At 40.6% G+C, this 24,100-nt stretch overlaps 1 protein-coding gene across 1 annotated transcript; it reads right to left on the reverse strand.

The window, feature by feature from the left end:
• Positions 1 to 43: 43 nt before the first annotated feature.
• On the reverse strand, positions 44 to 23,420 carry LOC104338156 (sodium-dependent neutral amino acid transporter B(0)AT1). Its single transcript, XM_009944176.2, has 12 exons — positions 23,219 to 23,420; positions 14,624 to 14,764; positions 12,988 to 13,125; positions 11,566 to 11,747; positions 10,673 to 10,783; positions 9,799 to 9,911; positions 7,388 to 7,516; positions 5,694 to 5,850; positions 4,768 to 4,972; positions 4,030 to 4,189; positions 1,494 to 1,656; positions 44 to 253 (listed from the first exon to the last, which is right to left on the reverse strand). Exons 1-12 carry the CDS (start codon positions 23,418 to 23,420, stop codon positions 44 to 46), a joined length of 1,911 nt encoding a protein of 636 aa, XP_009942478.2.
• Between the last annotated feature and the right edge of the window lie 680 nt (positions 23,421 to 24,100).

The following is a 24,100-nucleotide window of genomic DNA, read 5'->3' on the forward strand; positions in this document are numbered from 1 at the left end:
CTTTTCTCTCTGACAAAACATTCTTCCACATTTTTAAATGGTTTTATGCAGAATACTTTAAGTTTCCATTAACAGAAGTTTCAGATGTGGAGATCATCAGGCCTGTACGATCACTTTTTTTCTGACAGCAATTTCTGATGGCTTTGTAGATGGCAAAGGCAGGGATGGACAAGCTAGGCACTCCAGCGAGGATTACAATAATAGCATACACCCAGCTGGGATATTCAACCTTCTGTGTTTTGGGGAAATCCTCCTGAAAGAGCAAACAGTCAAGCTGTAGAAAGTCATGAGGAGCAAATACCTGGGAACATGCAGACGTTCAATAATTCAACAGATGCGATCAGAGCAGTAGCTCGCCACAATGGCACAACACTTTGCCAGTTCCACAGCAGTTTCCAGCTGAAAGGCTTCCAGTCTCAGCTGTTTTGGACTTCTTTTTACTTAACAGTGACGGAGAGAAGATGGCATGAGAGAAGCAGGGGCCAAGAAGGGAGACTGGTGGGAGGGCCAAGAAGGGAGATGGGTGGGGCTGCTCCTGGCATACTTCCCAGGCAAAAAGGAGCGTGGGGGGAGCTGAGGGGATGGGTCACAGGCCACCAGGGCTTGGTAGCCAAGCGGCCTTTGGGGGGGAAGGCTGAAACCAAAGGGTGCAGGAGGGCTGAAACATTATTAAGAAGAAAGTGAGGTTGCCAAGGAGGAGAGAAGAAAGCAGTCCCGTTTCCCTGTCCTCCTTTCTCTCCCTTTCTGCCTCTGTCTTATGAAAATACAAACTCATCTTTACAAATTGTGTTCTGCATGACTGTTTATGCTTTAAGGATGGTGACTGGTATAAGGCCAGAGAACAAAAAAGCAAAGGTAGGCAGGTATGGAAGAGATAGGGTGACAGAGAAAATGAGGGGATCCTCATTTTTTCTATTCTGCCCTTCTCTGTACCACATACAGGTTTTTGTTCTGCAAGGGGAGAAAAGCAGGCAACTTATTGCTGCAATACTAATTTAAATCATATCAATACATTTGTGAAAGGAAAGAAGAAATCTGGAAATTAATATTAATTAATATTAATTCCTTCTGTCAGTGATGACTACTGTTCTGTGATTTTAAATGCATACAGAAAAAAATGCAATACCAAAATGTCTTCACAGATTTGGTCTTTCGTCAATATAGAAAGGTTGTGACATTTCCAGCTTTTCTATAATCCCTGTTGGGGAACTGACATCTGTTTCAATCTTGCCTGACAACTGGACTAATGTTTTCGTTTTCTCCATTTCGGAAAAGCTACTCAGGTGTCACTATGTACCAGTTGCAAGCATCACAGCTGAATTTAGGACTTCTTTTTCTAAGTGTTACTTTTTATTATTACTTTATGCCTTGTAGTAAGTTCTTTACTGGAAAACTGTCTCAGCTGGCAGAAGAATATAACTGACTGTGACTCTTACATTAAAGAAGAATACATTATGTAGTTCAAAATAAATATTTTAGTTTTATATACTTACATATCCAGGGTCCCAAATGCTGTAGAGCAGTTCTTCCTTGACTTTCACCACAAAATAAAAGAAGAAGATAACTAACATAATGAGTGGGCTGATAACTCTCCAGGTAATCTGCCAGAAAATATTGGGTTTGTGTCCAATCATGAACTCAATATCCTTGTTAAACCTAGTAACAAAAACAGGAAGTTCAGGACCATAAAAAATGGTCAAGATCAAAGGGTCCCTGCTCATAAATAGGGAAGTTCAGACTACACCTAGCTAGGCTTCCCAGGACGTTGCCAATGTCCATATGAAACAGGGACTGATGACAATATCAGGAGTTAGACCTAAGTAGTTCAAATGAAGGCAGATATCACTGTAACCATGTTAGACTTTTTAGCTCATAATTCTCAAAAGTAAGTCAGGAAAATTAGTTTTGGGAATGTACTTTCTTCAAGAAGCCCCTGAGCATATGCAAAATAGTTTTAGCACAAAAGAGTCAGTGCAGGTGGACTTTCCCTATAACATATTGCGGTATTGTTTCAGGATTTTTTGTAAGCACCTCAAAGCTGCATAAATTAAAAGGAATGACACAATAGTAAGAAAAAGCAAAACCAAATTGGAGTCACTTTCAAAATTTTATTCTATGCATAATATTTGCTTAATTTGGTTTTCTAGCAGTTTTCTCCGGTTGAGTACTGAAACAATATTTAACTTGCATACCTAAAAAGTGTGTTATTTTGCTTATTCATAGAGCATGCAATGGACAATGGGGCAAAAACATCTTCACGAGAAGAAATAATCCCTGCATTGAGAGTGATGCTGTCTGCATCAGTCCTGAACCAATTTATGACCTCTACACACGACACATGTGCACCATGTGCACACACTTCTTAATAAATAAGTATTTTGAAAGTTTAGAGCTTCTGTTGTTAGTCTTCTTGTCTGGCTTTCCTGCTTATCCTATGAGCGTAAGCCTGAGGGGACTATTCAGTTGGTCCTACAGCTATCAACAACACACAGAATTCAGCTGAGTCTCAGTCGCTAGGTAGATTTATTTTATCTTTTCGTCCCTAACTTCCAAGACCTAGGTGTCATTCTTGAAATTATGTAGAGCCCCACGTCCTGACTGCAAAGAACATCCAGGTGTACTTCATGTGAGTGTCATGGATAACACGCAGGTTCTCCTTCCAGCAGGAGAGCCATCTTTTTAGCAATGACCCTTTCTCAGAAAAAGGTCACAGAAACTCACCTGGAGCAGATAAGACCACCTTTGGGCAGACCTGATAAGCTCTGTACTCAGAGAGGGCTACAGCAGTGTGTACTGGCCAGGAACATGAAAGTTTGGTGTGGAGCTCTTTTCTGAATCAATGCCCACCCCTCTGTGGCCTCAGCCCAGGTTTGTGTCCTGGGAATATTTTTAATTTGACTTTGTAAAGTGTTCTGAGATTAGAAAGGGAAGGAAAAGTGATCAACACAGACTTTTCTGTCCTTAACAAATTAAAATAAGCCTTTTTTCTGTAGGGTACTCCCTCTGCTTGTCTACTTTACCTAAGTTCTGTGATTCTGTGAAGTTGATTCATACCTCCTCCAATAATCTAAAACTCTTAAGTATGGGAAGATGGGCCACAAGGGCATTCATCCCATCAGCAGGAACAGCACAGCTGAAGGGTCTGGCACAGGTTCAAGCAAAACCTGTGGGTGATTGAAGTTCCCACACTTTTTTTCATATTTCTTCCATATTAATTGTGAACAAGAAGATGGCAAAATTTGATTTATTACAACTCTAGAAATATGATAGGAAAATTACTCACTGCTAGAACTGATAAAGTCCTGAATCTATCAGCTAAGAACGCATCTCAGTAGCTTTGGATTTGCATCCTGTTGTAAAACAATATCCGCAATCTGCGTGGAGATCCCTGCTTTGGACAGTATCATTCAGCATTCACTTTAAACACTCCTGGGATATACCTCTGCTTTGAACTTTCAGCTCAGTGCCAATGTGCTTGTACTTTGCTTCTGATGATTTAAGTATTTAATGCAATTGTCTTGAAGAAGATTTATTGTAAATGTCACCATATTTAAAAAGTAAATGAGATATAGTGGCAATTATGTAACTTGCAAATACGTACATTTTGATGCCTAATTTAAAAATAAATTATTTGCACTTATATTATTATACTCCAGGGCTACATAAATAAATAATTTGCACTCATATTATTATACTCCAGCTAATGCTTAATATTTTCTTGTGATATTTTAGGGATGTGTTTATTTAAGCTGGATGTTATAGACCACTATCTATTATGATGTATTAATAAAGTGGAAAGCCTTCATGTACAAATAAAGATTCCCATTGCACTCTTAACAAAGCATTTTTTCTTTTTGTTGAGAACTATTTTAGAAACCTAAATCATATAAGCAACCCTAAACTAGAGTTGCATAATTCCAGTGATTTCTGTAACAGAAATTCTGTGCACTGAGATGTAGCATGATTGCAACTCTACAACTAATCAATTTATGCACTAGTTTCCAGTGATGTTTAACTCGTATTTCATACCTGTCTACTCCATAAATGTAGACGACTGAAAACATCTCAAAAAATGCAATTATTAGCAAGGGAATAGAGCCAGCAAAACCGTCAAATAGAGCCAGCCAGTAATTACCAGACTTCAGCACAAAGATAAAGGCTATCAAGTACGACCCCACACAAATGAGACCTGTGAAAAAAAAACAACGGCACATTTAGGCAAAGAATGCAAAAGATAAAAAAGTAAGATATTTTCACAGTAGCTAGAAGGCTTTACAAGTAACTTTCACTCCAGTTGCAGCCTAAAGGTAACCACTTTATTTTTTAATGGCACTTTGAGAAGGCCCAGTTTTATGCAGGTAAAATGGCAAAACTCTCCTAACAATGAACAGGTGGGACATGCTGCAAAAATACCCCCAAAAACAGGAGAAGGCTGAGGAGAGAAAACTAGTCCTCTTCCTCCTAGTTGGTGGGACAAAGTTGCACGGAGAGAAGTGCTGCCTGAGTGAAGGACTCGGGTCCTCCAACTTCCCAGCAGAGGAGATGATAATCACCATGTGCAGGCTGACGAGCAAGCCACAGGGTGAGCCTCAGAAGGAAACTCACAGGAGCTGCCCCACCGTAGGACACGAGTAAACCTTCAGTAGATTACCTAGGAGTCTTAGGACCATGCCAGATCAGAAAGCAGATGGGTGGTGGGTTGGTTTTTCAGCATATGAACTGTTCCCTGGAGTGGGGGAGGTCACTCGTCTCCATAAAAGCACTTACCAGTAACAAGTTCCTTGGGGAATTTGGGGGGTATAATCTTAAGATCTTGTAAAGGAACAAGCACACCTTCCATATTTCCAAACATAGATGACAAACCCAGGCAGAAGAGCATGATGAAGAAGAGTATGGACCATAAAGGTGAGGCAGGCATCTTGGTGATAGCTTCAGTGAAGACAATAAAGGCTAGGCCAGTTCCTTCAACTCCCTGTGGAAGATTTCAGAAGCTCCAAAATTAGGCTCGTTAACATTGCACAGCACTTAAATTGACATCAGCATTCACTGGTCTCAGTGTTTGATAGACCATACCAGAGTACTTATGGTTTTTGTTTCCACAAAGACCTCCACCAAGACCTCTTAATAATACAAATTCTGTTTCATGGAATTTGACGGACACCTGTTTTCACCTGTAATTCACTACCTTTCTAACCAAAAAAAAAAAAAAAGTGCACCCATTTAACTCTTCTCGTAACTTTTTTCACCCCAATGTCAAGGTCCGTTCTTCCTGCGTTGCGACACGCTCGTACCGATGGGGACAGGGCTTCATCCAGCTGCTTCCTCGCGCCGGGAGTTTCTGCCCTACTCATCCTGTCCCACCACGACTGCAACCAGCTCGTTCCAGAGAAATGCCTGCTGCTATTTTGCTAGCTACACGAGGTCAGCCTAGCAGCTTGTGGTTTTAGTTACTAGTCTGGCAGACTGCCAGTACTTTTCAGAGCAATTAAACAGTTTATCATCTCTTCAAAAGCAAAATGGAGTAAACAAAAGTAATTATGCAGCCCGAGAGCATTCCAAGCTAATTGCAATCAATTAATGGGAGCATACAAAAAACCCAACAACCTCAGAAGCAAATCATTAAGCAATTAAAAAATTGCTGTGTGCTCCTACCATATTTATAGTATCAATATGAGCCAGTGTGTTACACTTACATCACTCAGGAAACTTTCCAGGTTACAGGATTCAAACTTCAGGCTTGCAAAAAGTGTCGAATCGGTCATATTACACAGCTGCTGCATTTGTTCAAAATTATCTTGGGTTACGTTACCTTCTGGCAAATCAAATGCATTCATCAGAGTAAGAATATTTCTGAAAAAGTGAAATACAAGTAATTTGCAATTATTTATTTGTAAACATCCTCAGGATTCATTTTCAACAACAAGCAAGTTACTAAGAGCTCGATGTCTTTTACAAAGACACAAAGGAAGCAATGTTTCCATTTCTCAGGATCAGATTTTGAAACTGGGAAGTCCAGCAATTTTGTGCAGGTGCAATTCTTTCATTCTTCTTCCAAGATGGGTCTGGTACTGTCTTTCAGGGTACAGATGACAGCTAAACGGATGGACACCCTAGGGACCTGCGCAGAAGTGAGGTGCCCATCTTTGCACTGCAGACTGGGCACCAGTTCCCAGACTGGGCAGCTTCTGGCATTGTGTAAGGTGCCTGCGGTCATGTATCATGCACTTTTACAGCTGATGTGGAGGAACTTGACTGGAACCCACAGAGTCTGGCAGCCACAGTTAGAAGGGAGTCTGAATTGCTGTGCTGAAATTAGGTACCTCTGATGAGACCTAAGCATTCAAGCTCTGCAGGAGGCAACCTAAATACAGAGCTGACCCGTGTATATTACAGGTATATTACAGGGTATATTACATTCAAGCCACGTGTCAGCTCAGCAGGCATTGAGTATTGTGAATTCTGCATTATGTTTTCGTGCAGATTTTCTAGACAGTTTTCCAGTGGTTGGTGGAGCTTCATCTAAGGAATTAAAATGGGAACAATTTCCTGAAGTAATTTGGGTAATTTCCCAGTGTAGTAGGCAGAGTCACTAGCAGTACCTGAGGTGCCTACTCTGTGATCCAGCTGTGGTCAGGACTCTGCAGGACTCTCAGAACTGCCTGGTCACGGGGAGCTTTCTGAGAATGGGCAGTGCTTGCAGTGGCTCATTGCAAGTGAGCTCCGAGGCAGAACTGCATAGTTTGGCCACTATGTCAGGGGGCCTTTGAGGATTTGACATCAGCCATAGCAGAAATAGCAGCAGCCTGGTATTCTTTGTTTGGCTGGTTTTTTTTGAAGTGTGTAATGTAAAATCCAGTTTTTCACAGAACCAATTTTACTGAAACTTGCCTTATCCAGTTAAGTAAATAAATTCTTTCAGAACGTGTTTCATATCCATTGCTGCAAGTGATTATTTTTTCACATTTAACTCTAAAACTATAGACATTCTAGAGTGGTTTAGTGAAATAATGTATCACAAACTGAACCTACCTCAATGAAAATAGAAATTATTAGATAAACGACAGTTATATTTGAAAGAACTGTTTAAAAAAAAAAAGCACATTAATATATGGAATATTCTCCCTTGTTGGTTGTTGGAAATATCAGGGAATAATGTAAAATATGGTTGCTTATACAACATTTATCTAGGAAATAAGGTGGATCTAATAATTATCACTCTGTACGAGGTTGATACCACATGATTTTTTTTTTTTGGAGTAATGAGTGGTCTGATACCATGTAGGTGAGGAGCTGCAGTTGTTCAGAAATAATAAATCCATTATCCTCAGGCTAACAGAGCTGCCTCAGCCAAACACCTGTACATTCTGGATTTTTTTCAATAACTTACTTGTCAAAACAGTCATCATATCTTTCTGTGGCTCTGAATCCAATGATGGAGTATATGACGGTTGCTGCATAGATGGACGTGAAACCATTGATCAGTGAGATAATCAGAGCATCTTTCTCACAGTTGTTGCTGTAATTCAAAGGAAAAAAAAAAAAAGAATGTATTTCAAACACATTTCAAAAATAAATACTAGAAACTGGCTACCAGCACCAACAAAAATGTCGTCTACAGATGCATAGGTAAATCAGTATGCTTGCTAAGAATATACAAGTACAGCTGTTAAAGAAAGATTTACTGAATTAAAAGTTGGTACCTTAAGCAATTTAATAGCTGTGCTTTTTTTCCCCCCGCTCAAACAATCCTATTCATTAGGAATAACTCCCTGAGTTGTTTCCACGTCTGGCTCATGGAAAGTAAACCGTGAAGGGCAAAAAAGTATATCTCTTCCTTTTCATGTCCAGCATGCAAGTGTGCAGACATGCATTGACATAAGCTGTAGTACAGCTGTTGGGGTGTTCTGCTGCAAGTTGAAAGATTTGGGTTCAAATTCAAACAGTTGGAAGGGAAAAGTGACCAAAAGTTTCCACAGCACTTTGTTATGGTGAAGCTGCAGTAGCCAAGAGCACTTGGGAACAGTTTTGGTTGATTGTTGGACAGAAGATGGTTCAAAATGTCCTCAGGTTTTGGAGATATGATGGAACATTGTGCTGATAAGGTCATACAAACAAGCTGTTACATTGTGAAACTTAAACTGCTTTGTAGGGACTTCTCTGCTGCAGGCGCTTGCCGGTGAATCTGTGCTAGGTTGAAAAAATTGCAGAGCCAGAAGATAGAGAATCATTATTAAATTAGTGAGTAGTTTTATGAGAAGGCTGTAAACCTCTAGATATTGTATTTGTCTTGGGCAAGACAGGACTATTGAGATTAACTTCATGTTGTCATATTTAATTTTCTGATCACCTTTGAGAGCAGTGGCAAGACAAGCCTGTCCAGCCAAGACCTGTGACACTGTGACCTTTCCTCATTTACAGTGTTGCAAATAGGTCTCTAGTGGGCAGAAGGCATTGATTTGAAATTCCTTGCTGGTAAGTTTTTTCACCGTGACATGAGATTCTCAATGACAGGCTTGATAAAAATATTTCTTCCCTTCAGAGAAAGTAAGCTGCTCAAGCTCCTCCTTGTGATGAACGAGTGAATCCCTGATGGCATTGAAACCTCACAGTATTTCCCGAGATGTTTATACTCCCAAACAATCTGGGAGCAGAATCACTCCCACCTGGTCCAGTTGGTGCTGGACTGCAGGTGGCCCAACATCACCGTGTAACACTACGGCATCTGCATGGTTTTTCATGTATCTCCAAGGGAATTTCATTACTTTCTGCAGTTTCCTCTTTAAGTCATGAATGATTGAGAACTGAAGGAACATGCCCTGGTGCCACGGCCCTGTGTGTTGGAAAAGCAGGAGGACACTGCCCCTTTTCTTCGGGTCTCTTGGAAAGATGCAGGATGTTCTCAGCCCTGCTCCTCACAGTTGTGAGAACATTGACTTGGACCTAAAGGAGGGCTTGCCAGGGAGACTCACAGGTACTGAAAGTTTCAGATGAACTTTCGAAAAACATATGAAATCAAGAGTAGTGGCAGGGAATACATCAGTGACTGAAATTCTGGTATGGCGTGGTCAAACCTGAACCAAAACTGAAACACGGTTTTCTGAATGCATGACCAAACTAGATAACCAAAACTGACTTCGGAGACATTTCTCAAAAATACTAGGTTCAGAGAATGCTGCACAGTTTGTCTTTCAAGAGGACAGTGAGGAAGGGATGGAAAGCACAAAAAGGGACTGGGGGTTGCTCCAGTATTTTGGAAGGGTGAGTGTAGAATATAGCACCATGTCATGATTTGCTGACTGGGTCATTCCCTGGGTGATGGGAGTTTGTACTCCATCTCTGCCTTGGCCCCATGGCATATATTAAGGAAGGAACTGAAATTCAATTTCAAAACTGCTAGATACACCTTCTAATCTCTAAGATAAAGATTTAAACTGTGGTCTGCATTTTGCTTTGAAAAGCGTATACCATCACCCGGCTCCGACAGAGTGCAGACAAGGGGCGACACCATGCATTGAGCACTCCCACAAAGGATGCTCCTGCTCATCAGCTGGTGGCGGGCAGCCGGTCCCCTTCTTTCCAGCCTGCACCACCATGTCACCACGTCTTTCTGCAGGAAATTGGCCAGCACTGGGGCCTGAAATCTTGGCTCGGGAGAGCTGGAATCAGTCAGAGACACGGCTGAGGTGATGATGTCCCCATCACAAGTAATCACTATGTAACCACAGGGCAGAAGTGGACGTGCTTCACTTGAAAGAATGAAATATCCATGTAAAATAGGGCTTTTGCCTGGCTACTTACTGAACAGAGTTGTAACTGGAGAATGATATGAGGCCTCCGAAGGCTAGGGAGAACGAGTAAAACACCTGAGCACCCGCATCCAGCCACGTCACTGGGTTAGCCAGCTCGGTAACCTGAGGCATCAGACAAACAGCTTTAAGCACATGCAACATTGCTATTTAGACCGAATGTGAGGGATTTAAAACAATAATTAAGACAAGAATATTAACCATGGAGAACTCACAATTTTTGAAGAATGTTAACAAATAGGTTGATACTTTCATCAAACTCACTTGTTTTTCAAAAAGAAACACTTACTACTGTACTGTCTACAAGTATTTTGAAAATTGATAAACAATTTACTTTCCATAGCTGACAGCTGCCATGCCTGTTGCCAGAAAAGGTGTTTATTATTTAGCATTAATAATGGTCATCCAGAGGTCTTCTCATGGAAAATGAAAACCCTTTTAATTGTATTTAAAAACTGTTGTATAGTTAAACCGTTCTCTTAGGTCTTTTGTCCGTATAGCCATACTGATTAGATGGATTCTACTCCCAGCTGGACGATTTGTGCTTTAAGGTACACTCATCCTTAACTAGAAGACAGTAAAAGAAAGAAAGCTCCCTTACGACAACCCTGTTGCATTGCTCTGCGATGATCCATGCATTTTTTATAACAGATTTTGATGGAGGGTGGAGAGAGAGAGAGAGAGAGAATGTGTGTGTATATGTATATTATACATCCAATGTAAAGGATTCACCTCCCAGAATCAAGATTTTAAAGGTGTCTGAGGGACAGTTAGAAAAGCACCAGTGGAGGGGACTAATTTTCAGTCAGTTGTTAGTTATGAGCTACGCAGTGTTTCACTGAGGGCTGAACCACGCAGTGACTCACGTTAGGGGTGAAGAGATACACAATTCCGCTGGTTGATCCTTTCAGCGTCAAGCCACGGATTAGAAAAATGGTAAGCACAAGGTAGGGAAGAGTTGATGTTACATACACGGCCTGCACAAGAAACACGTAAATAAAACATTTAAATTAAACAGCACTGCAGGGAAGAAAAGAGGACAATAAACAAGGTACTGAGACTAACAACAATAGCAAGCTTCAAGTGAATTACAATTAATGTGCTACAGAAAACCGTGTTCAGGAGAAACAGTGTGTACAGTAGACTTTGATAACAAATATTTTTAGTTACAGTGCTCTACTTCAGACAAATTGTCATTGTTGAAATTCAACTCGGATCATTCAAAAGCAGGATGAAAAATAACCTGCACTGTGAGATCAGGTTGATGCTGCCGATGCAAGCGTGGGCTCTTAGGGCTTCTTCGCTGGGCAGCAGAACATTGGTCACTCTTTTAGAGAGACAATATTAAGGACTAGCACAACCCCAAATAAATCTGTACGTGTTATGTCTTGGAGAGAATGGTCATAGCAAAAAGACAGAGTCCCTTGATCCTGCATTAAGGGTTAATATTAATGTCAAGGTAGTAATACTTAAAGAATGTTTTACTAGGAGCCATAAGGACAAGGAAGCTGAATTGCTCACAAAAATTACCACATAAATCGAATCAAATCAAATCAAATCAAATCAAATCAAATCAAATCAAATTCCATTTAATTCATCATCTTCCTTCTTCAAAAAGCAGCCCCAGTGATGACACATGAAGTTTTAGACATGTTTTTGCTCAGGAAATGTAGTTTCTACAGTATGATTAGGTCTGTATCTATAAGGAATCACAACAGCATAATGAATATCATCTCATAAAAAAACCAAAATAGAGTACCTTTCCTGTTGTTTCAATGCCTCTGATTATGCACACGTACAGTACGCCCCATGCGCATGTTAAACATAGCAAAAGCCACCACTGTATACTGCCTGAATTTTCAATGGAAGTGGAGATGTTTAATGTTTCTCTGTACCAGAAATAATCTACAGGAGAGCTTTTGGCACACTCTTCTATGTAGTCTGTAAGCAAAAAATGATTTTCATTCTGTATGCCTTTTATTTACTTGAAAAAAAAGAAGTTACATAATAAACACCAGTGTTCTAAATTATACCACCCAATGCCAACAAAATGATTGCTGGCAAATTTCAGATTCTTAGAAACTGCTTTTATGGAAAAATGAGAAATTTAAAAAAGCGTTGTTTAACACGGATTTTAATACAGATTTCATTGTTATTGCTGTTAATTCAACCATGCAGATAAAATCTTTGAAACTCACTCAAAGGTTCTTCTATCTTTATAATTTTTCATTTTTCTGCATTTCTGAGCATAAATGTACATATATTACATGGACTATTTTTTTTTTAGTAGGAGAAAAGCAGTTATGGAGATGTTTTTCAATAATTGTACACTTCCTACATCGTCTCAAAAAAACCCCAGACAACTCTGTGCTTTCCATGTGCATCCTGCTCTTTCTTGCCTGATGGAGTGTGGGCACCTGCTTACAGCTTCCTGCAGCCAGGTGGCTCTTCCCCTCCCACACCGCCTTCTGATCAGCACTGCTTTGTCTTTCTGTTCTGTGGGGCATCGTTCAAGGTCTTGTCAGCTCAGGCTGGAGTCTCAGCTCCCTGCAGTGCGCTGGCCTGTGCAGTATTCTGCCCTGGCCTGCCCTTCTAGGAGGCTTTTTGTACTCATTCTGGGAGGCGAGGAGCAAAGCTCTCTGAAGACCTGTTCACTGACCCACCAGAAAAACCTGCTTCATCATAGAGTTTCATGCAGGGCTGACTACGGAAAACAAAGCTGCTGTCACCAAGCAGTCTCCAAGGAGCTATTAACTGTCGTCATAAGGAGAGATACAATATTCGATATGGATTATTCATCTCTCTGTTTTTTTTTTTTTCCTTTTCAATATGCTAATGCAGGGCTATTGGTGAAGGGATGGATGAAACACAGTATCTAAATCTGGAAAATGTTGATGTTTATGCTAGACTTGCACTTTGCGAATATTATGTATATGAACACATCTGTCAAAATCAGCTCTGAATTTTCATATAAAAAGTCAAAGTTTGTTTCAAAGCTTAAGTATTGATCACATTTTATATCATGTGAATTTTTAAAAACCACAAGTATTAAAATAGCACAATGTTCCTGACAGGACTGCCATGCCTTGTTGTTTTTTTACAGAAAGAGGCTCAGTTAGGCTAATTGCTAGAAACGGAAAAATGTGCTGCACAACAAAATACAATATTCCATAAACTATACCTGTTCTGTTGTCATTGAGAGGACAGCTACTCCAAGGCAGGGGCTCTTGGAATGAGTTGAAAAAATACCACATTACCCAGGCAATAATAGTGTTATAATATAAACCCACTAGGAAGGATACAAACATCGCCGCTATGCCTAAAAAGAAAAAAAGAATCAGAACACAATGTAAATTTCAATGCTCTTGTCTTCAAGACATATCAAAATATATGGTATGACCCTCAATGTTTCCTGACACTCCTCCCCACCCTAATTCCATAGTTTATAGCCTTTCCCCTCTCCTTTCTTTGTCTGAATGTAGGTTTAATCACTGCGAATTTATTATCTAGATGTTGGACAGGTGACATGTCTATGTCTACATAGACATAAAGCCTAAAACTACTCTGGGACTGAAGCTGACACCCACAGTCCTGCCCACTGATATCTAGGGAGTTTGGGATGCTGGGTACATGTAAAGGTCAACTGACTTGGGATTTTGCCTAAATGAGACCCAGATTGTCTTCCCCTTCCACAATGTCACTGCAGAGGCCAGCGGACATGTTTGGCTAATCTTTGGTGCATAGGGTGGATAGCTGCCAGGAGGCACAGTCTGTGAAAATGCACAGGACTCAAGCTGGTATCTCTCCTTCTCCACTTGCTCCCAAGTAATCAACCTCTTGTGATGTCTCTGGCAGACATTAGATGCTAATGATTAGCTCCTGAGGGCTCTTAGGTTCTGAAGAAGTTTGAAAAATTCCACATGTAATTAACAAAAAATCTTTCGTAACTGATTTACAGATGCAGTGGATGCCAACAGGAGTCCTAACTGGCTGTGTTTCTTCCCTTTCAAGTGTGTGGTAATCACAGAATCACAGAACAGCTGAGGTGGGAAGGGACCTCTGGAGGTCAGCCACCTGCTCAAGCAGGGCCACCTACAGCCGGTTGTCCAGGACCATGTCCAGGCAGATTTTTAATATCTGTAAGGATGGAGACCCCACAACCTCTCTGGGCAACCTATGCCAGTACTTGGTCACTCTCTCAGTGTTCCCTGATGTTCAGATGGCACCTCCTGTGTTTCCTGTGTAATGAGGTATCTGTGCAGCTTTTAATGCTGTGTGCATCATGCTGCTTTTACTACATTGTCATGTAGAGTATTTGAATACTCAGAAGTCTAACACAGATGTGAAGAAACATTTTCTGCAAAATACCATCTCCACAGCTCTTAGTGTGGTACCCCTCTCAGATGTATGAAAGTAACATTACGTGGAGTTGAAGTCTGGTAGACCAGCTGAGAGAAAGAGTCAACTACTATTTAGCCACAGAACAAATTTTTGGCACACTTAAACATCCATGCTAATGGTAAAAACAGCCAATATCGATAATACAGGAAATGTCTCTGAAGCCTGAAATTGGTCTCAAATTAGAGAAAGGTTTTAGCTGGACCCATAGTACCTGGGAATGTGGATACCAAATTGTCATAGTGCCTTATCATGCTTAATGTGACCTATCAATGGAGAGTTAGTGAGAATGGAAAAGGAACAGATCCTGGAATTTCTTATGGCACACCATAATAAAATCCCGAAGCTTTGCTCTTAAGGTTATCAGTTCAGAGACTTCTGCTTTCTCAGGTGGCTTTTTGTATCCTCTTCAGACTTACCAACCCCTTTCAGGGTAGGGTGGATAGAGCTCCAGACACCCACACTGCCTTTCCTCAGCCTTTGGCCAATGGCAAACTCAAGATGAAGCAGGGGGATACCCTCTAGGATCAGCAAAACCAGGAAAGGGATCATGAAAGCTCCTGAAATGGAAAAGAAAAAAAAACCCAAAAGATGTTTTGCATCAGGGAACTACTACAATAAAGCACAAACTTCAGTTCTGAGGGTTTGTGAAAGAGCGAGTGAGTTGCAAGCATAGTTGTGGAAACCATTCTCCAATTTCTGAACAATGCTTTTGCCCGATTGCTCAAGCAGGGGACTTCATTACATACACAGTTTCAGGTCGAAATTCTTATTCCTCCCGAGTGGCAAACATAAACACAAATTATACACTTCCAGTGATAAACTTTGAAGAAGCCATCTTTGGATTGCAAGTGGAGGCAAGGTAGGTACTTTCCTGGAATGACTTCCTTTTATTTTCTGTGAAAGATTATGGTTTTATAATTGTGAATCATTAGATGAAGTAATTGAATGAACTAAGCAAGATATCTCAAAAGATTAGGCAGGAGCCTGGCGCTGTCTTCATAAAATAACCAACAACTTCCTGGCAACTGTGTTCAACAGCTTTTATATTTGAGTAGAAGAGATCTGAAGTTCAGGGTTCAAACCTTGTTATTTATGATTAGTCTGATTAGTATAAACAAGTTTTTGAAATTAATTTTTTCCTGAATAAAGTGTGCCTCGGACAGGGAGATAACACGTAACACCACAGCGGAACACCAAAGTGCAGGGCCAAATACTTGAAAATGACTGCATATGAGAAATACGGTTATCTGTCATTACAAAAAGCATTTAACTCCCTAATCATAGGCAGTAAATAATCTAAGTGCACAAAAAAAAGCAAAACAGTCTGTGAACAGTTCAGATTTGGGCACTTGCTGACTTTTTCCTCATGTATGCAATGAACATCAGATAACAGTGAAAAATGAAATTTGAAGAATGGAAATTACAGCTTTGAATTCAAGGCAGCTGAATGTTTTTTGGAAGAGCTGAACTGCGTGCTCTTCTGCTCCATGGGATAACTTCTCGACATTGTCTATGCCAAAGTTTTAGAAATGATCATTACTGCAAAGTCTTCATTTTCTGTGTACTTCAATAAAGTCTTCTGAAAACAATATTGTTGTACCAAGTGGCCACTATTACAATGAAATCAGCCAGTTACGCTTTTTGCTTTCCACTCCTATGGAATTCAAGTAATGCTAGTTACTCATCTGTCTTTCATTGATGTTTTTAAGATTTATTAATCAAAATCATTAGTTTTGAATAGATAAAATGCTATTCAAAATGCTGAGCACTTAAATCGTGTCATTTAGCAACACAAAAACTTCTTACTAAAAATTTAACACGTTTCAAAATCAGCGTAGCTCATCTTGCATGCATTAAAAGCTATCTATCACTGTAAAAACAGAGACCGACAAACTGAAGGGATTTCAGAGGAGAGACAGAAGAATAACTAACTTCAGGTATATTTCTTATGAATGAAAAACTGAAGGACTTATTATGAATTGTTATTCACAGAGAAGTTTGCTAAACTTCCAACTCTGACTGACTCTTCCTCTCTTTCTTCTGTGTCAGTCACCCTGGGAAATGGATAATTTGGACATCATCACCAAGGAGGACAGTATCCCATTTGTTTTCTTCCCCACTTCTCATGTCTCAGCTACATTCCCTTTTCAAGAAACCATGCAGTCCTTGCAAGAACAAAAGCCTTGCATTAGTGGGGAGCAGCTACCTGTTAGATATAGGACCCTCAAGCTGGTACTCTCTCACCTCAGAGGAAAGTGGCTATTTTGTGATGACAGAAAGGAATGAAGGATGGTGGTCCATCCTTGACTGGAGAAAACTGAACTCCTCTAGTTGCAAATTCACATTTAGCACTGGGGTCTTAGCTGAGATATCATGACAAATGGTATCAGTGCTAAAGCCATCACTTCCTGACTCGTGCCTTCCCAGATACGTATTTTCATATCACAAACCTGTGAAACACATAGCGCAGATTTCAATTGCAGAGGGACTTCCTACCACCCCGGAGACCCCTACAAAATCACTGGCAGCAGGAGCTGCTAATGTCGGACATAATGGGGCAATCGTCCCTCCATGCCTTGTTGACTGGCTGCTGAGAGGCAACTACGCCAGAAATGGTGATGTACTCTTCCGCTGTCTGTGCCCCGGAGTCATTGTTGGCAATACAAAGGTCCTGCCCGACTCTGGCAGCTGGCAGAGGTTCCGATGTTTGCAGAAACTGTGTCAGACTCAGTCACTGCAAGGAACTGACTCCCTCTGTCCTTTTAGACAGTTTCTGGCATTTCCAAAGATTTGTCCCATTTTGTCTGTAAGGGCTTGCTTAGCTGTGCTGGAACATGGACTGGTGCGCATGTAAGGGCCCCTCTTCATCTGATTAGGCATGTAGTGCTTGCAGATTTGGCTTCAAAGAGTTTGTTTTCTATGGACACCCCACCCTATTTCTGTCAACAACACTTCTCCCTATTGTTTTATTCTTGCTTTCGCAGAAAACAGGATTTTCGCACTGTAGGCCATGAGTGCCCTCTCACTGTTGAGATCCAACCCCCTACATCCTGACAGCTTCCAGCCTACATGGGAGGGTCAGTGGGACAGCCTGCACACACAGAGCCTCTGGCCTTTCACAGAAATAAAGTTCCTCATCAGTGCATGGAGAAATCTGTTGTGTGCTCCAACCTCACATCAGGCCCACACACAATTTCCCTCCTGTTGCACTCTGTCCAGGAGCTCTCATGAGGGTAAGACGAGACAAGGACAAAATGGATGTGTTTATACCAGCAATTTTTAGCTCCAGAGCATTGCCTGTGCTTTAACCCCAAGACACCTCCTAGGAGTCTGAAGCCTGACCCTACGGAGTTTGTATGGCTGCTCCAACTGCATCTTTTCTTTCTGCTCCTCTTTCAGATGCCAGGTAGGTCTCTGCTGTACTGCCATCTCAATTCTCTCTGGTATAGCCCCTCCTCAGCAATGGCAGTAATTAAGCCCAGATGGTGGTTCTGTACAGCTACCTGATCCAAATACTCCTCATTTGCACTCAGGGTAGGTCCTCGTCACCCTCTGAAACTCAGCTTGCAGCGATTTTAGATGGTCTCTTGAAACTTAAAAATGGACTGGCAGCTAGTTCTGCTAAGGTGCATTGCTTAACCGTCTGTGCTCCTAAGGGAGACGCTTCACTTTTTTTATCAGGTCACAGTAAGATCACTCAAGAACTTGATTAGAAATTCTCCCCCTGGTCAAAGATCTTGTTGTGTAAGGAAATACACAGCCTTTATAGTCCTTTCGATCTATGGCCACTTTTTTCTTATCGTACCTGTCCAATAAAATACTTTTTGGTAGTTACCATCTCTGTTATCAGAAAGGAGGGAAGATCAGGCCATTTCCTATGGAGCATTAAAAGCATTTCCTTGAGAAAGCATTCAAAGGTCGCCTCAACTTCTCACTTTCAACAGAAAGCAGGATGATCGATATTCTGACTTGGGCTCCGTTTTTTTCCATGCTTGAAACTTTCTTGCAAACCTAAAGTGCAAAGTGCTCCTCCGCTCACGCAGTTCTAGCAGTCTGGGGAGACATGACACCTCACCCTCCGAGACAGTGAGATTCAGCAGCCGCCTGTCCCTATGCCATAACTCTCCCCGTGGACAGCACAAGTGCATCAGGTTTGCTGCAAGACTCTCAGAACTGAACCATCTTCTGTGGTGGACATGCCACAAGTGCTCTGTCAACATCAAGGGATTCCCTGCGGTCTCAGGATACTTACAGAGGTACCTTTAGTAAAACGTTGTAAAATAAGCCTTTAAGCATGACACATCTGTGACAGAACAGTCAGATAAGGGGACTCCGCGACGTTCCCTACGCAGCCACAAGAAGGGGAAAAGATGCCCTTCATGGAGCCATCTATCACATGAAGAAGGTGTGCTTTCCAGCTGTGCACTCACGGCTCCCCAGCTTCCTTGCTACCTTGGATTCACTGGGAAATAAATTTCAGGTTCTGGGATGGACACAGATGGAGAAGGTGGGTCTCTGTCCACCCCTTTTGTTGTCACAGACATAAAGTACATGGTGCATGTATACACCTGCAGTGCAGAACCTATATCCCTACACAAACAGATACAACTAAAACATTTCTAGCTTGAAGGGCTGGCCATGTATAGTATGGTAGCTCTGATGAGTTAAAAATGCAGGGTGTGCCATGGCAGAACTGGACAAACAAGTAAAACTACCTATATTTAACTGTAAGAATATTGGTATATTTTCAAGAGAAATAAAATTGCAGTTCTCAAATATGTATGCCACTTTTTTTCTCTTTCTTGGGTTCTTCTCTTTCCAGGGTTCAGCTCTAGCAGACAGCTCAGAAATCCAACTTTTCTGTAGTTTCCATTTCCCTCTATCTCTGCCTAACCTTTCTGAAAGAAGCTATAATGGAAAAATAAGTGATAATGACTCTGCAAAGCTGCTATATGGGACATAAAAAAAAAATCAATGCTTTTTAAGCTGTCACAATTTTATAACCTAACAAATAAACCAATGACTTGAAAAGAAATGCTGAATAGATGTATATAAACAATGAGCAGTCTTCTAGTCTGAAAACCTTACAGGTGAGATGGTGGATTCTCATCCTGTTTCAGTACTGTGTTGCAGAACACATAATATTTGGTTTGAACATCCATATAGCTATTACTCTGTCTTTAATCTAAGAGTTTCTAATGTGAAATTGAAAAAATTACTATTGCTTTCACAGAATCCCTCATAAAGGGAAGACAGGTAAACTTCAGACAGAGATGTTTATCTATACTGTCATGTTCTTAGACCTCAGCTGTAGTGAGGGTACCAGTACCAGTGAGGAACTGCTGATGTCATTACTGTCACTTTGTCCAGTGTGACATGCACAGAGATGAAAAGGTAGTTCTCTCTCACACAATGGCAAGGTTTTCTGCAGACATAGGCAAGCTGTAGACTTAAGGACCTTTTTTTTTATTTATCAATGGTTTAAACATTAAATATGCATCCTCTTTTTTATAATACTCATCAGCAATGAAACAAAAATGTTTAACAGCTGATTAAATGACATGTTGCTCAATAAAGATTAAACAAAAGCTATGTGTAATGTCAGAGATAGCTATCAAATGAAAGGAAATTTCAGTCTCATTAAGCTAGTGAAAGCACCAAGGCAAACGCTGTAGCTTTTACATTGTGTGTATATGGAAATCTAGTTTGCCTGGGGTAATGATGTATTTTACAACTCTTAAGATGTGAAAAGGATAAAATGTGCTTTACTGTACTAAATTTTATTGGGATAAATATTCCATTTTTAAAAATGTAAACTCATAATCTATGACAACAAAAGTAAGTAAATTATGTAACCACAGATTTCTTTTTGTATATTTGGGTATCATGGTGTTAAAACACTATCACGGTGTTGTGTTTAGGAAAAAGCAACCCTCAAATAATTCCAGATTTAATTTCAAACATCTGAAAACAAGAGTTATCTATAAACTCAGTGTTCCTAACTTCCTTCACTACAGTCAATTTGCAGAAAGAATCAACCTTCCTTTAAGTTCAAGTACTACAAGGGTAAATTTTATACTTCACTATAGTCTATTCGTGTTTCATGTGGGATACAAAATGCGCAAACACTGATTCACAAAGTGGGTGGACATCCAGCCTCATCTGGGAGTGTCCCTGCTGAAATACTGTCTACACCCTTGCTACCAGAACTTACCCATGCTAAAGGACTCCAAACATTCCTCCATATAACTCATATTTCAAAAAGAAAGAAGTTAAGATATCAAAGCCAGCCCTCAGAAACTACTTTCATGAGGTAGTCTGTGCAACCTTGATTCTGCATGCACTTTATCAGACACCCTCTAATGACGTGACCACATAGGACTTTTTCTCATCCTCTGCAGATGTTTACTGTGTGGTAAATAGCTGCAATTTTTTCTGTCTCTTAATGCATGGCCATAATCCATCATCATATCCAATGTGAGCTTTAGGACTCTGTAAAATAATCATGCCAGGGACAGACTGAGGAGCAGCATAATCTGCTTCTCCATTGAAAGAGAGCAGCAGCAGGGATTCCTGCTGCTCTGCACCCAGGATTCAATGAAGACAATTCTTGAAGACATGAAGTGTGAAGACATACACCATCCAGGGCAAAGGCACCGGACAGAGTAGGGGAAAATGGAGCTTCCTCAGTGCACTCATGAGTGTGGTCTGTGCTTTGTATTAGTTAACCTGGGAGAAGGTGCCTAACATTGCAGTTTTCCCTACTCTGTTACAGAGGAACTTCTGTGTCCCTAAGTGGGCCACACAAATGCAAAGATGAATGAAACATCTTGTCCACCGTGTTGAGTGGCAAAAGAGTAAGGCAAAACTTGTCCAAAATGTCTAGTAAATATGTATTTCCAACTGGAGGTGGCTGAAGCCAGACTGAAGAGTCTCCATGCAACCAAAGATGATGCAGAGTGCTGCATCTGTTGGGTGCTTGCTATGCTGTGAACATGGCTGAATGGGAATTAGAGATGCAGGAGACAGAAAATCTCATGAGGCAGAAACTGCCTCAATGCCAAAATATCTTCAGAAATAAGAACTTCAAGATCTGTTTTTACAACACGAGTAGTCACATGTTCAAATTCAAAGCCATCCATCCAAAGAACAGCAAGAGCCTTTTTTTTTTCCGATTGAAGGGAGAAGTTAGAGAACAGGCGCTGTAATGAGAGGATGGCAGTGGTGGCAGGAGCTGGATTGAGACCTACCAGAAGAGGCTGAGGTGCACTGTACAGCAGGGAGCGAGGAAGGATTGAACAACAGCTCTCCATCTTCACATGTGATGAAGTCAAGGTGTCCTTTCTAGGAAGCCATGGGAAGGCATTGCTGCTCACTCTTATGTACCGATATGAGTCACAGTATTTGGTGTTATGCAGAAGAATTCATACAGAAAGTAGCAAGTATGGCTACAGGGACACATATCTGTACAGTAGCTCTAAGCCCAGAGCCAGGACTGCTGCCTAAAATTTGCGTGAGAGAGTCCCAGGGAAGCAAGAAGCTGGGGAGAACTTTTGTTAGTGTTCCTGAACAAGGACAAGACACAGGGTGATGAGAAAGAAAAATAATTGCTGCCAAAGGATAAATTAAAACACAATACTGACAGACACACACAAGCAACTCATCAACCTTCACTGTCATCAGTCAGAAAACCAATATCCATACCAAGTTCTTTGTGTTTGTTGGACGTTAATTTTTCAGCTGCATTTCATATGGCTAGGATACAAGGGAAAGGAAAGTCAGACAGAAAAGCAGGAAAGTGCCTATAAATCAACCCTGGGAAGCAGGGCATGTCCTTTTTCTAAGACTAAGTAGAAGAACCTGAGAAGCCAATGAATGCCATGAATTTTGGAGATATCCATCCATGTTTTCAAATCAAAAGTCTCGCACATGGAAAGGGGGTTATGATTTTTTTTGTGTGTCTTGTAACTTCTTTGTTGCAAGAGTTGGCTGTGCTGCAAATGACCTTCACTTTGCACTGCAAACTCTAAACACCAGCCCATGTGAGAAAAATCTTTATGTTAAAAGCATCTTTTCTTGCAACTGAGTCATCTGTTGTTAGATGTCCCTGAGTTGGTACCAGCAGCTCCCCACAGAGCCCTCCTTGGTCCCTACTCTGACTAGGAAGAGCAATTTTTAAACATCTTACTGTGCACATTTGATGAAAATTACTTTGAAATATTGCTCCTTCAGCCAAAAAATTTTCTTTCAAGATCAAATATCACAAAGGAACAAACACTGTTTACACATATCCCAGAGTCAAAAGTACATAGTGGGCAGAAATGACTGTCAGAAAATGAGAAATTTATATTCTCATGTAATATTTAAGCAATGGTTCAGCTCAAGACCATCTTTAAAAACAAACAGCAAAACAGTGAAACAAAATTCTAAATGTGGTCATTCAGTCCTAATCTGAATCCTAAGGAGCGACAGAAAATTATATGGTAAACAGAATACAACCAGATTTTAAATGACTTAATAACACCAGTTGCTAAACACATATTCTAATGTTAACTACTTTCACACTGTTGTTCCTAGCATAAATTACACACACACTAACCCTGCAGCCAATACACAGATCAGTCCAAAACCCCATTATGAAAAGGTAATTTGAGATCATGTTCAGAATCACACTCATAAGTAGTTTACTAATATTTTTGAACATACATTACATCTATGTATGTATGCAAAGTAACATTAGTTTTAGATTCAGAAAATATACTTGACAGTGCAAGACCGATGTGATCAGTCCCATGTCCCAAAATAAAGCCAGTCCCTTTCTTTTCTTTCATCACTAACATAACTTCATAACCTGCGAAATAACCTTCTCCGTCTAGACAGTCTGCTAGAGATGAATGTCACCATTCTTATAGGAACTGACCAGGTCTAAGCTTATGCCATAATTTGTTTCCCAAAAGAGAGATTAAACCTAATTTATAGTCAAGGTCAGTTAAGATAAATTAAAGACATACCTCCTCCATGGCTCTGACAGAGATATGGAAACCGCCACACATTTCCTAAGCCCACACAAAACCCTACGCACGTCAGCATATACTGAGCCTTGTTATCCCATTTTGGTCTGGAGTCTGCCTCTTCTTTCTCAAGGACCTCAAGTTCTGCATGGGAAGGTATCCTGTCCTCCAGGCCAGGGTTGGGCAGCTGTAGCTTCACCATGTTTTAAATTTCCTGACTGAGAACGCTGCCTCAGTGCAGAGCTAATGAAACAGGCAGCTATTTAGAAATCTGCGCCAAAAGAGAACATCTGTTTGCTGTCTTCAGCTATATATAGTGAACCTTTGGCACTAAACTTGAAAGTGCAGGCTTGTGGTAAAAAGAGGCGTCAGCAAATCATTCAATTGACCAAGTCAGCTCTGACACTTATTAATGCTTTATCTGTCAAGGTTTTATGGAACAGTCTGTTCATCCAGGAGAAGACATTGATTTCAGCTAATGTAATTCAGGAGATAATTTGGCTATAAACTGTAATCTCCTATAAGGTTATGAAACACCCCTCGCCACTCCCCTGTTTAAACTCACTTAAATACACATATAGCCCTAGCAAATATGGAGTAGAAAGATTCCAGTGTCCTCAGACTGAATACAGAGGTTTCATACTATTTTTTATCAGGAAGATAAACTGTTTGTGAATCACCTTCACATTTGGTTTATCATAGTCTACGCTTACAAAATTGCATGTTTTGTGATGATTACTGAAACATGTTCTTCCTTCTCTGTAAGAGATCTATATCTGTAGACACTAAATGCTGTGACAAAAAGGATGAAAAATGAAGGGGACTATAAAATCTGACCTTTAAAATCATAAGTGTAATCTGCTTACTCTAATACATCTAATA

This window comes from Opisthocomus hoazin, chromosome 3 (genome assembly GCF_030867145.1).
Source record: "Opisthocomus hoazin isolate bOpiHoa1 chromosome 3, bOpiHoa1.hap1, whole genome shotgun sequence".
Classification (NCBI taxonomy): domain Eukaryota; kingdom Metazoa; phylum Chordata; class Aves; order Opisthocomiformes; family Opisthocomidae; genus Opisthocomus; species Opisthocomus hoazin.

Excerpts from the sequence above, each read along its gene's own strand:
- LOC104338156 (XM_009944176.2), bottom strand. The coding sequence starts at position 23,420 with ATGGTGAAGCTACAGCTGCCCAACCCTGGCCTGGAGGACAGGATACCT. Across the intron at positions 9,912-10,672 it reads TGTATCTCTTCACCCCTAAC|GTTACCGAGCTGGCTAACCC; the intron begins GTGAGTCACTGC and ends CTGATGCCTCAG. Across the intron at positions 4,973-5,693 it reads TGGAAAGTTTCCTGAGTGAT|GGAGTTGAAGGAACTGGCCT; the intron begins GTAAGTGTAACA and ends AATCTTCCACAG.